This window comes from Molothrus ater, chromosome 2, assembly GCF_012460135.2.
Source record: "Molothrus ater isolate BHLD 08-10-18 breed brown headed cowbird chromosome 2, BPBGC_Mater_1.1, whole genome shotgun sequence".
NCBI classification, from domain to species: domain Eukaryota; kingdom Metazoa; phylum Chordata; class Aves; order Passeriformes; family Icteridae; genus Molothrus; species Molothrus ater.
The window spans coordinates 115,375,099-115,388,026 of NC_050479.2; the positions used below are offsets into that span (position 1 = coordinate 115,375,099).

Here is a 12,928-nt window from a genome sequence, read left to right on the forward strand (position 1 = left end):
CTGAGTGGAAGGAACAAGAAAGTGACACAATATAAACAGCTCTGGAGAACTGTGTCTGTCCAGCTGGTATTTGAGTCTCATGGAAATAATTTCTAAAAATTTATTCCCACTTTTAAATAGTGACAGATCAAGAATCAGTATTTTTTAATCCAGAGACTTAAAAGACCATCAACAGGTAAAAAAGCAGACAGGTGGATTTTATTTGTTGTCACTGAAACAGAAATCTTCATCTGCACGGCACGAGAAACCAGCAGCACCCAGAGGGACCAAGGGATTGGAATTTGGAACCAGCAGAAAGAAAATACTACAGAGCATGCCAGGAGCTGTTTCCCAGTCAGTCATTCCACATTGAATATTCCTACGGCCTGAAGGTGAGAAGTGATGGATTTGAAGCAGCAAACCTGAGCCCAGGTGATGAGGAAGAAGAGGGCACAGGCAGGAGGGAGCTGACTGGGGGCAGGAACAGGGAGAGCACAGGGAGAGGCTTTGGGAATCACAGAGGAAACAGAAAGTACACGGAGCACTTGTGCTGCGGAAAGGGAAACCGGGGGCCTCTGCAGATCCCATCAGCCCCAAAGGCAGGGCTGGGACACAAATGGAGCTCCTGCCCCTGCTGAAGGAGCACAGAGCTCTCCCAGGGAGGTGGCAAGGTTGTGCTTCCCTCCTGACAGCCCCGAGAGCCGCTCTGCAGAGAGCTGGGAATGCTCTCAGGGCTCCTGGTGGGAGCACATGAGGAGCAAGGCCTGAAGTGCCAGCACACCTGGAGCCAGGGCCAGAGGGAATTCTGGGCACGGCTCTGCCAGCAGGTGACATCCCAGTGTCCCACTTCCCTGCCAAGCCCACGCCTGGGAGCAGCTCCCAAAGGCAGGCAGTGCCCTGGATCCCACACACACCTCCGAGCTGGGCTCTGCCAGGCACAGCACAGAACTCAATTCACCCGATTCAATTATCATCCCAATTGTGCCTCCAGTGCAGGTACTGCAGGCCTTTCACAGAGCTGCTGCTGCTGCTCCAAAGCATCCTCACTCTCCCAGAAATGCTTTCAGCACCTCTCTGCCCCGTTCTTCCCTGTTATCCCTCTGACCATGGGAAACTTCCCTTGATCCGAGAGATTTTAACCCCCCTGGGTTGTTCACCTGCTGCAGTGCAGGCTCACCATGGAGTGTGACAGGTGGGCATCAACCAAGAGCACAAAGCAGCTCCACAGATGTTCTCCCCAAATGACTGCATCCTGGTTATTCCATGTAAATTTTTCTGCAATTCATGTTTCTCACTCCAAGGAATATTTTCTGAACAAACTCCAAACACATTTTGCTTCCAGTCCCTTTGTTCCAGAGGATATATATCTACCTGTCCTAAAAAAAGTGTGTCTTTGCTGACAGCCAGGAATTTTAATCAGCTGAAGAATATACCCCAAACCCCCCAGAACTGGACAATAACATCTGTAACACTTATCCCACCTTCCCTAAAATAAAGCACGGGGTTTGTGAGAGAAAGATTCCTTCTAAAAACTGTCAACATTTGCTTTGGTAAATAAAAAGTTGGGATGCATAGCAGGGTAAGTTGGTATTTGCAACTTACAGAACAAAAGTTAATCAGATTTAACACAAATTTAATGCAAAATGCACAGTGCTGGTTGCTATCAGTCCTTTTAATAACTATGTATGTATAACAAGAATAAACACACACATCATAGTTGTTGTTTGGGTTTTTTTTTTTCAAATAGACTCAACCATAAGAGTCAGGAGAATCCACGAAACAGTTAAAATTCAGAATCAGCAAGAACTGGAGGAAAAAAAAAGAAAATAAGCATTTGGTCTCTTCATACTAATTTCCTTTTTCTTTACATTGCTCAACATCGCTCCTCAATTTGAGTTCTAATCAACAACCACTTCACAGCTCACATTTTATGAAATAATGCAGTTGATGCAATCAAGTCCAGCAAAATGTTTCCCTAAAGATGTTTCCATCATTCACATTCCTTTAAAAACACACACACACACACACACAAAAAAAAAAGGCTCTGACTTCCTCCATCACTATTTAACAGCAAAAATAAACACACCACTGCATCTTAAATCATATTCTGATTAAAACAGAGATAGAATCTTTCTGGGGTTTCTTTCTGCTTAGCACAACATGTCTTTGTCCAGGAGAGGGGGAAAAAAATACCCTCAACCTGCTCATTTTTCTGCACTTGACAATAATGAGCACCAAATAAATAAAATTCAGCCTATGGAAATACAAACCATAACCCAAAAGCCCATCACCATGTGCACTGGGGGGCAAAAACGCCCCCAAAACCCAACCCGGTGCAAAACCTCTTTCTGCTAATGAATATTTATTTCATTTCCATACTTCCAGGCTCCCCTGCTTTCTATAAAGGACTGAAACCAAGCTCCTTTTTGGCATTATTCCCCCACAATATAGCGATGGACTTCGCTGCCCTGAACGCCACAATGCCAACAACAGAGCGTGCGAGCAATCACTATTAAAAAAACATTAAAATAAAAGGCGGGGGGGGGGGGAACAATCCACATTTTCATAAAAAAAGCGACCGGAACAGGCATTTTATCCAGGCAGAAAAATCTCAACGCCGCCTTGCATTTCCCAACCTGGACGTCCCTGCTTTCATTCCTGTGGATGCTGCGCGCCGGCATCCCCCCGCTCCGCGCAGCCTTTAACCATTTTATCCCCATTCCATCCCCATTCCATCCCCGTTCCATCCCCGTTCCAGCAGCATTGCCCCCGAGCAGGGCAGCGGGACAGGCACAGCCCGGAGTTGCCGATGTCCCCGCACCTCCCCGGCCGCCGGCCCCACGTGCCCCCGGGCACATTTCGGGGGGCTCGCCCATGCCGGGGGGCACCCCCAGCCCGGGCATCCCGTCCCGTGCTCCCAGGGATTGGGGAGAGCCTGGAGCGGGGGAACAGCCCGGGAGGGGGGACAAGGATTCTGCCAAGGGGGGACAGCGGGTTCGGGGGGCAACAGGCGGGGGGGGCACCGGGGGGATGGGACGGGGACACACGGCGGGCTCCGGGGCTCGGACAGGGGGACACCCGACAGAGCCCCGGGGAGATCGGGCTCCGCGGGGACACGGCGGCAGCAGCAGCCCCGGGGGGACACGGGGGACACGGGGGACACGGAGGGACATGGGCTCCCCCCGCCCCGGGGCTCCGCTCTCCGCTCCCCCCGCCCGGGGCTGCGGGATGCTGCCCGGCCGCCCCCTCCCTGTGCAGCCCCCCTCCATCCCCGCCGTGCCCCCACGCCGCCACCCCGTTCCCGCCGCTGTCACCCGCGGGTGTCCCCCCCTGCCTTCCCCTCGCCTTACCTGCGGCTGCTCGGGCGGCGGCGGCCCCTGTGCCGGTGCAGCAGCTCTCCCTCTCCCTCTCCTCCTCCTCCTCCTCTTCCCGCTGCTCCCGCAGCCGCCAGCCGGGAATGGGGGGGGGGGTAGGGGGGGCAGTACCACCAGCGGGACCGTTACAGCCGCCGCCACTGCGGAGACTACAGCTCCCGGCATGCTTCGCGCCCCGCCGCCGCGGCCTGCCGCTGGCCGCTCGGCGCCAGGGGTCATGGGTAGTGTAGTCCATGCGGCAGGCAGGGGAAGGACATAATGCGACAGGGCCCAGACTGTCGTGGGGCGTGCTGGGAGGTGTAGTACGGCAGGGGTAGAGCCGCCGGGCATGGCGGGAGTTGTAGTTCAGCGAGGCATGACGGGAGCTGTAGTCCGCGAGGCTGAAGGGAGGCAGAAGGCCGCTACGGGAATCCCACCGGGATGTGCCGGGCGGGGCTCCAAGGCCATCCGCGATCTTATCTCGGCTCCGGGAGACCCTTCCCGGGTCGCCCTGGCGGGCGCAGGGCCGCGGGCCGGGAGCGGGAGGGGAGCGGGGAGCGGCGGGGCCCGGCCGTGCCCGCCGCCCTCACGGAGCGCTGCCCCTCCTGCCCCTCAGAGCCGCTCGAGCCCCTCACCGTGCTCGGGGCAGGAAAGGAGTATTTGGGAAAGGATGGAGAACCCCGTGGGTCTCACCCAAGGACTGACACTCCCCAGATCCCTCACAACGGCGGTTCCGTGTGTGTCGCTGCTGTTTTTGGTGGCGATGTGAGCTGCGCTCCCTGAGCCGGGGGTGTGGAACGCCTCCCCCGGGAATCGGGGAATGAGGACTGGGATGCCCGGGGTCTGATCCCTGCCCTGGGAACAAACATGCCGGAGGGAACATCTCTCCTTGTGCATTTCTCCTGCAGGATTCCAAAGGGACACGCTCAGCTACAGGAAAAGGAGCCTCCGCAGAGATTTTTGGGGTGTTTAACCAGGTGCCCACCTGTCCCCATGGTGGGGATGACAGGAACAGCAAATTCTGTCCCCACATTCAGCTCTGAACCCCCTGAGCTCCTGTCTCCACAGCTCCCTGGAATCTGGGGAGACCCCCTGTGGAAGACAGGGATTTCCTGAGACATAGGAAGAGGTTTGGAAATTCCTAAAACGCAAGGCTGTGGCTGGGATGGGGGAGATCCCCAGCAGGTTCCAACAGGCAGAGCTGGAGGAAGAACAAACCAGAGGCATCCAAGTTCATGGATTTTATTAAACAACCCCCAACTGCTATGGAAAACGGGGGAATCCAGGATTTGGCTCTTCTGAGAGTGTATTCCCTTTTGCTGGCTGGAAATAATTTCCTGCCTCTTTGGGTCACCATTTTCACCCAAATTTATCCTATTTAACATTTTAAAAAATCACACCCTAGTTGACAAAAAATAATAGATCAAGCTCCTCCAAATCCCAAAACAGCACTGTTTCCTTCCCAAGAGGAAAGCCACAATGGAAAAGTTTTGACAACAATTAATTCCAATTAATGTCTGTATGGAGAGGCAGCCCAATCCAGTGGATAAATCCAAATTTTAGCCCAAATCCCTTCCTCAGGGAACTTTTTTCTGGACTTATGGCAGGACAAAATCTCTGGCCCAGCCAGATTTCCAAACAATTTCCCTGATTTTGGGAATATTCAGCAGCACCAGGATGTTTTGCAGCCCCACAGCCAGCACAGGGGAATGCACAAGGCTGTGAGCGTGGGCTGGCTGAGGAGGTGATTCCCATTTTAACTCCTTTGGGGATCATCCAGCCGGCTGCTGGATGAATTTAATTCCTTCTAAAAAAAGGAAATAAAGCCAGCAATGGAGGGAGAGGAGGGGAAAGGGCTTCATGTTGAAAAACATGCTGGAATAGAAAACATATATATATATATATATATGTATATAAATAAATAAAGTGTTGCCATGTGCTCAATAAACATCTTTTATTTACAGCTGTCACCTGACTTGTGTCTTGACGTCCCCAAATAATCCAACCTCATGTCCCAGAGCCCGGGACCTGTTCTAATTCCAGCAGGAGCCAGGACAAGCTTTGATTTTGACCCAGAGGATTGCTCAGTCCACTTGGAAATTCATTTCAGACGAGCACTTTGGTGCTTAAAACTCGAGTTTTCCTGGTTTATTTCGGCATGAAACACCTCCTCAGAGCCATTCTCAGCAAGATCCTGAGAATTTTGGGCATCGCTCCCCGTGCCCAGCTCAGTGCAGGGCAGCAGCTCCCCCACGGATTCCCAAATTCGGGCTGGGCACCCGCACTGCTGGATGGAAAGAGGGGAGAAGGGGGGATTTGAGGAGAGAGAGCGAGGATGGGAGCGGCTGGACAGAGCACGGACATTCTCGGCGGGCAGAGGCTTTTTGGGGCTAAATCTGGGGAAAGCGGGGCTACATCTGGGGAAAGCGGGGCTACATCGGGGAAAGCGGCGCTAAATCTGTGCAAAGCGGGGCTAAATCTGTGCAAAGCGGGGTTTTTGGCGGCGGGCAGCCCCGGGGATGGCGGTGCCGGACTACAGCTCCCGGCGAGCCGCGCGGGCGGGCGGGCAGAGCCGGAGACCGGCGGCGGGAGCGGAGCGCAGCGCATCCCGCAGCGGCACCGCCGCCTCCGCCCGGTGAGGGATGCGCGGGGCGGCTGCGGGGGGACCGGGGATGGGGAACGGGGATGGGGAACGGGGCAGGGACACTGCTGGGGGGCCGGGACTCGGAGCTCAGGGTTCTGAGCGGGGAGAAACGGTGCCACGAAATTTGGCCACAAAATTTGGGTATGGAGGGGGGAAGATGTCAGGGATGCGGGATGAAGAGGGCAGCAGATGTGGGTACCGAGGGTTGTGAGCAGAGTGGGATGAGGGTGAGTGTAGAGGGGTGGGGGTACCTGGGGGTGCCAGGGGATGGGGGTATCCACGGGCTGGGATTTCCTGGGGATGTGGGCAGTGCAGGCAGAGGGTGCCAGGGGATGGGGGTATCCACGGGCTGGAATTTCCCGGGGATGTGGCAGAACGGGCGATGGTAGCAGGGCTGCAAACTCCACGGGGAGCTGGATGCTCAGGGGTTCAGGCACTCGGTAGCGCAGGCACAGAGGTGCTGGGGGGTGTTTGTGCCTTGCCGTGCCCCCAGAGCTGGTGGGAGGTCCTGGAGGCCATGCCAGGGTGCCGAGCTGCCATCACTGGGAGCTGGGATTCCCAGTGGATATGGGGGCCATGGCCGGGGAACTGCTTCTGCCTGCCCCTGGGGTGTTGGCTCTGCTCGGGGACCTGGGGAGCGATGACTTCATGGCCTTATTAAGGACTAATTTCCATCCAGGCAGGGAAAATAAACAAGTGTAGGTGTCGTTTAGCATGGAAAGTTACTGGGGCTGTGGGGAGGCACTGCCTGCTTCCATACACAGCCTGGATTTCTGCCCTTACCTCCACGGGCCGATAATCCCTAAATCCCAATGAGATTAAGGCAGGAGGCAAGGTGGCCGCAGTGCCTCCTCCGCCACGTTTCCCACATGACGAAACCCCGCGTCTGCCTAACCCCGATTAACCCGGGCGCTGAGCTCATCCCCCAGAAACACCGGGAGCAGCAAGGGTGAATCCCCATCCCCGGAGGCTCTGGGGAGGTGGGAGCCATGGGCAGAGGCGGGGGCGAGGCAGGAGCTGCTGTTTTAACCCCACTTTTGTTCCCAGCCCAGCAGATCCGGCGAAGCCCGCGGCAGCCATGGCGCTGGTGAAGAGCGGTTGGCTTTGGCGCCAGAGTAAGTGCCACCCTTGAGCTTTCTGGGATGGGAGCCCCCCCAGAAAACACCTGGGGAGGTTTGCTGGGAAGAGGTGGGGTGTGGGGGACACAAGGAGCCCCGACCTGGACGGGTAATCCACGGCAGCAGGGAGATTGTGGCTCAGCCGCTCGCGGATTTGCGTCAGCGGAGAGAGGGGCTGCCTGCCATGAGAGCACACACGGCTCCGTGTCCGGGGCTGGATGCGCTCCCGTGCCTCGGCAGGGCAGCACCCAGTGGCCTGATGGCTTTTTTGGCAGCCTTTTCCCACTTACAGCCACCTGCTCACGCTGCCCTGGCTGCCCGTGCCAGGCACAGGTGTCCTGTGGGATGCAGCAGCTCCAGGAGGGATCCGAGTTTGGGGGATGAGGTTGTGAGTGTGTCCCACCGGGCTCGCTGGGCTCCTGCAGCTGCTCCCTGTCCCACCAGGCTCCATCCTGCGCCGCTGGAAGAGGAACTGGTTCGTGCTCTACCTGGATGGCAGCCTGGTTTACTACCACGACGAGACGCAGCGGGATATGGACGGCCGGATCCACATCAAGTACAGCTGCCGGGACGTGCGGATCGGCCGCGAGTGCAAAGGTGAGCCGAGCCCCTGCTCCCGAGCCCTGCCCTCCCAACCCCATCCCACGTGTGGCTGCACCCCTCTTAAACAAGGCTCCACCTCTGCACATCCAGCAGACCCCCAAAATAACCCATTAATAACCCCAGGCTGCCCCTCCTCTCTCCCAGCTGGGAGATGCTGGATGTTCTCTGCCATTGCTTTTCCTGGGGGAAGGAGGGAAGGAAGGAAGGAGGAAGGAAGGAAGGAAGGAAGGAGGAACTCTCCTCCTGGTTAGTGCTTGTAACAAACAGGATCCCACGGCCCTGACTCATCGCTCACGTCTCGCACAAACAAGGGGAACAAAGCAGCAGCTTGGCGGGGCCCCGCAGCCCACGCCGCCGCACAAAGCGCCTTTCTGGGGCTGGGAGCGGCCGTGGGAGCACAATCCCACAGCTTTGTGCTCACCACTCGCTCCTGCCAAGCTTCACAACAGGGGAACGCACACGAGCCTCAGGATTTAAGATTTTGCTCTTGCTGGAGCTCACGATCCCGCTCCAGCAACGAGCATCTCCCATTCCTACAAAATTTGGGCGCGCTCCGGCAAGTTCAAAGCACAGGCAGCTCGGCCTCGTGGCCTCGAGCAGATTTTTGGCATTTTGCTGCCCTTCCATGTTCCTTCTGCCATGGGGGTGGAGGTTTCTGCCCATCAGCTCATTCCTTGTGCTGGCTTTTGCCCTGTGAGAGCCTGAGTGCTTCCTCCACGTGGAGACGGAGCCAAAACAAAACCCAGGACTAACTTCCATCCAGGCAGGGAATGGCACATTCCTCTTGTGCCAGGAGGAGTGTGGAGCCCGGGGAGGCTCTGTGGGACTCGGCCGAGGCTGGATCCCACCCCATCCCTTCCCTTGGCAGACGTGCAGCCGCCCGAGGGGAGGAGCCGGGAGTGCCTGCTGACCGTGGTGCTGCGGGACGGCTCCAAGACCACGCTGTGCGCCGAGAGCGAGGATGACGCCGTGTAAGCGACTTTTCCATCCCAATTATCCCAGCCTGGAAAGGGCCCGGGCCGCAGGAGAGCCCTGGCCTGCTCCCACCACATCCCACCCTCGGCTAAACCATCCCCCAGCCCCTGTTCTCAAACACACTTGCAGGGCAAAAGGTGCAGGGGGAGATTTGGGGCTCTCACTGAATAATCCAGAGCCAAAAGCAGCTGGTTTTAAGCAATCCATCTCCTGATGGGGGAGTTTCCTCATGGATAAGAAATGCCCTCTTGGCCTGACTGAGGAGAAGGGTTTTCATCATTATTTGGAAATAAAAAGTCCGAATGTGAAGCCCTCCCTGGCTAAGAGGCAAACTGCCCTTTTTAGCAGTGTTCCACTTCTATTTATTTCTAAAAAAATTTAGAAATTAAATTTAAAAAATTATAAAAATTGATTTTTTTCAAAATAAGAATTTTAAAAGTTAGCAGTGGCAAATGTTCTGCTGAATTTGGATGGAGGGAAACATACCAAGCAGGACTTCATCAACTGAGCTTGACCTCAGCTGAGTGGAAATTCATCCATTATGTGCTCTTCCCCCCAAATTTAGGTGTTGTTTTCCTGCCTGCCCTTGTTTTAGCTGGGGCCATTCTCAGGGATTGCCCTGGGCCCATCCCTGTGGTGTCAGGTACCTCCCAGCACATTCCCAATCCCATCTGTTGGCCCAGCACTCATTTAACAGGGAATTAAAGAACAGTGCCACATCCAGGTCCCCGTGGGGAGGAAGGGGACAATTCCCACCCCTCCAGCACCCACCAAAAACGAGTACCTCTGTTTTCTTTGCAGTGCTTGGAAGATGGCCGTGCTGGAGGCTAAATCCACCCCGGTGAGGCTTTGTCCCCTGAGCGGGGACACCGTCCTGGCACGGGATTTGGGAGTCGGGATTTGGGCAGGGAGAGGTTACCCCAGCCCTGAGCTTGGGGGGCTCCCCAACACCCACTGTGCAGCCTCAGGGACAGGGAAGAAGGTGGGGAGGGGTTGGATGCCACCACTGATGGCAGGTGACAGAGCCATGGGGACCCTGTGCGCTGGTGGAGGGTGACAGGAGGAGAGTTAAGGTGACAGGGACACAGGGTTATGGGGACACAGGTAAGGACACTGTTAAGGTGACAGGGACACCATTAAGGGGGCAGAGTTGAGGTGGTGGGACACAGGTAAGGTGACAAGGGCACACAGTTAAGGTGACAGGGACAGTTAGAAACAATAGGAGCAGAGTTGAGGTGACAGGGACACAGCTAAGATGACAGGGACATGGGTAAGGTGACAGGGACACTGTTAAGGTTATAGGGACACAGTTAAGGTCACAGAGGCACAGCTGAGGTGACAGGGGCAGGCGAAGGGAATGAGAGCAGTGTTAAGGTGGCAGGGACACTGTTAAGGTGACAGGGACACAGTTAAGGTGACAGGGGCAGGTGGAGGGAGTTGGAGCAAAGTTAACGTGGCAGGGACACTGTGAAAGTGGCAGGGACACTGTTAAGGTGATGGGGACACTGTTAAAGTGGCAGGGACACCGTTGAAGTGGCAGGGACACTGTTAAGGTGGCAGGGACACTGTTAAGGTGATGGGGACACTGTTAAAGTGGCAGGGACACTGTTAAGGTGGCAGGGACACTGTTAAGGTGATGGGGACACTGTTCAAGTGGCAGGGACACTGTTAAGGTGATGGGGACACTGTTAAGATGGCAGGGACACTGTTAAGGTGATGGGGACACTGTTAAGGTGACAGGGACACTCTTAAGGTGACGGGTACACTGTTAAAGTGGCAGGGACACTGTTAAGGTGACAGGAACACTGTTACAGTGACAAGGAAGGGGCAGAATCAGGGTGAGCCGAGCACAGGCTGTCCCCAGCCCTTGGGACCGCTGTGATTGCCCACCCCAGGGCCCCAGAACCCTGTCCCCCGCTGTGTGTGACCCCACGCTCCCCCACCCGCTGCTGCAGGTGCATGTGTACGACCCCTACGACGACGACTACTACCAGACGGTGCCCCTGGACTCCCACCAGGCTGCCTACATCAGCTCCGGCCACTACGGCCCCCAGTACGGAGGTGGGTGGCCCGGTGGCCCCTGGGGGGTGCCCAGGGCCATCCCCCCCTGCTCACAGCCCCTTTTCCCCAGCAGCTCCCGGGGTGACCCACGTCATCGTGCGCGAGGATCCCTACCGCGTCTCCGGGGACCAGATGGCCCTGGGGCTGCTGGCCGGGGCCGCCACCGGCGCCTGCCCTGGGCTCCTTCATGTGGATGCCCTGCTGGTTTTAGTGCCCACCACGCTGGGCCACGGCCCCCCTTCGCTCCCCAGCCCTGCCTTGGAACCTGCCCTGAGCGCCCTCAGCCTCCCCAGAGCACCCTGGGGACAGACTGCCACACACGCCCTGCCCCCGGCCCCAGCTTCTGCATTAAACAGCCCCCACGTGCTTCAGAGACCCCCAAACCCCACTCCAGAACCCCACAGCACCCAGTTCCCATTGGCAAAGGTTCCCTGGGCCATTGGCAGAGCTTCCCATCCCAAATCTCCACAGGGAGCTGGCTGCAGAAATTCCGGGTTTGGGAGAAGGGGGGAAAGTTTAATTTTTTAAATTTAATTTGGGGGGAAGTGGCTGGATCTTTTTTGGCTGGGTGAACCCCACAATGCAGAGGCTTTTTAAGGGCATTTTTTGGGAGAGGCTCCAGCACCAGAGGGCACCACAGGGATGCTCAAGAGGTGGGTAAAAGATTAAGGAGGATGAAACCCTTTGCAGGATTTCTACCCCTTTCCAACATGCACTGGTCCCCCGGGCCTGGCCAAGTTGGAGAAATGGTTCAAAAGCCTCAGGAATTGGAGTTAAACCCTTGGAAGCAAGGCTGAGAAGAGCCCAGGGAATATCCCAACCTCTCCAGCCAAGTGGGAGGGACACACAGCATCCTCAGTTTCACCCTGGGAGGTGAACACAATCCCTGGTTTTCACTTTTGGGAGGGGGAGAAGGGCAGCTCTCCATGGGGACCAGGGAGCCTTTCTGGCAGCCAAGCTGGGATCTTCACAGCAGGGATTTGGGATTGAGGGGGGACACACCAGGGACAAACCCCTGGTCATGCCAGGGGACAAGCAGCAGCTCAGGGTTTGGGTTGGGCAATGGAAGAGGTGAGGAACAGCTGCCCAGTGTCACCCCTAGAGCCAGGATGGTATCCTGGAACCATTCAACTGACATTGAATTTAGGAATTGCCACCCCACAGCTGGATGGAAAACCACCAGTGACACCAGCACCCCAGCCTGCTCCTGCCTTTAGGTCAGTTCACCCTGTGCCCATCGGGGATTGGGATACCCCACCACACCCATCCTCATCCTCTCCTGCATTCCCTGCCTCCCTCCTGCTGCGCACCCGCTCCCAGAAAGGGGAAAAAATACAAAAAAACCTCTTTGAAGTCTAATAAAGGCAGTGAAAAACCAGCCCTGGCCTGAGGGTGAGTGAGGATGAGGAGGGAACGCTCAGTCTCAGCCACCTCGGGGGTGGGAAGGATTGTGTCCTCCGGGAGAGCTGCCCAGGGCTGTCACCAGCTCCCCTTGGCTGCCCTGCCTTTCCAGCAGGAGAGGGGATTCTGTCCCTGAGAGACCCCGGGTGAGACCCTGACCTGCAGAGCTGCCCCAGCCCTGGGGACACAGCAGCAGCAGCAGCAGCACCTGGAGCTGCTGGAGAGAGCCCAGAGGAGGCACCAGGGCTGCTCCAGGGCTGGAGCCAGGCTGGGAGAGCTGGGGGTGCTCACCTGGAGAGGAGAAGGCTCCAGGGAGAGCTCAGAGCCCTGGCAGGGCCTGAAGGGGCTCCAGGAGAGCTGCAGAGGGACTGGGGACAAGGGATGGAGGGACAGGACACAGGGAATGGCTCCCACTGCCAGAGGGCAGGGATGGGTGGGATATTGGGAAGCTTGTCTGGGTAACCTGTGCCAGAGCCTCACCACCCTCACAGGGAAGAATTTTACTCTATATCTCATTTACCAACCCAATATCCATTTTATGGTTCGTGGGCCAAGGTGCATAATCCCTGGTGAAACACTGGGAGATGGAAAGATCTGGAAACTTGTTACCAATAGCAACACGACCTAGAAACTGTCTGTCCTTCCCATGCCACATCCAGCTGCTGACCTGTAAGGCTCCTTTTCCCAAGCTCAGACACCCATGCTCCTCATCCCTGCAGTACCTGGACATCCTGGAACTGTTCCTGCTCCTCTCCTGCTGTGCTGGTCTCCCAGAGATCCAGGGACATGGAGCA

The 12,928-nt window shown here is 56.6% G+C and overlaps 2 protein-coding genes across 2 annotated transcripts in view; one reads left to right on the plus strand and one right to left on the minus strand.

The window, feature by feature from the left end:
- The window catches only part of FAM168A (family with sequence similarity 168 member A), a 124,544-nt gene extending 121,196 nt beyond the window's left edge, over window positions 1-3,348 (minus strand). The window contains exon 1 of the mRNA XM_036404203.2: window positions 3,330-3,348. The gene's annotated coding sequence lies outside the window, so the exon portion shown is untranslated. The remainder of the gene's footprint in view (window positions 1-3,329) is intronic.
- Window positions 3,349-5,897: 2,549 nt separating this feature from the next.
- On the plus strand, window positions 5,898-11,058 carry PLEKHB1 (pleckstrin homology domain containing B1). The gene is given in 8 exon segments (XM_036404250.2): window positions 5,898-5,967; window positions 7,024-7,091; window positions 7,539-7,691; window positions 8,566-8,668; window positions 9,474-9,513; window positions 10,628-10,733; window positions 10,807-10,904; window positions 10,906-11,058. Coding segments are annotated over 7 exon segments (576 nt in total). The 5' UTR covers window positions 5,898-5,967; window positions 7,024-7,054; the 3' UTR covers window positions 10,945-11,058.
- Window positions 11,059-12,928: the final 1,870 nt, after the last annotated feature.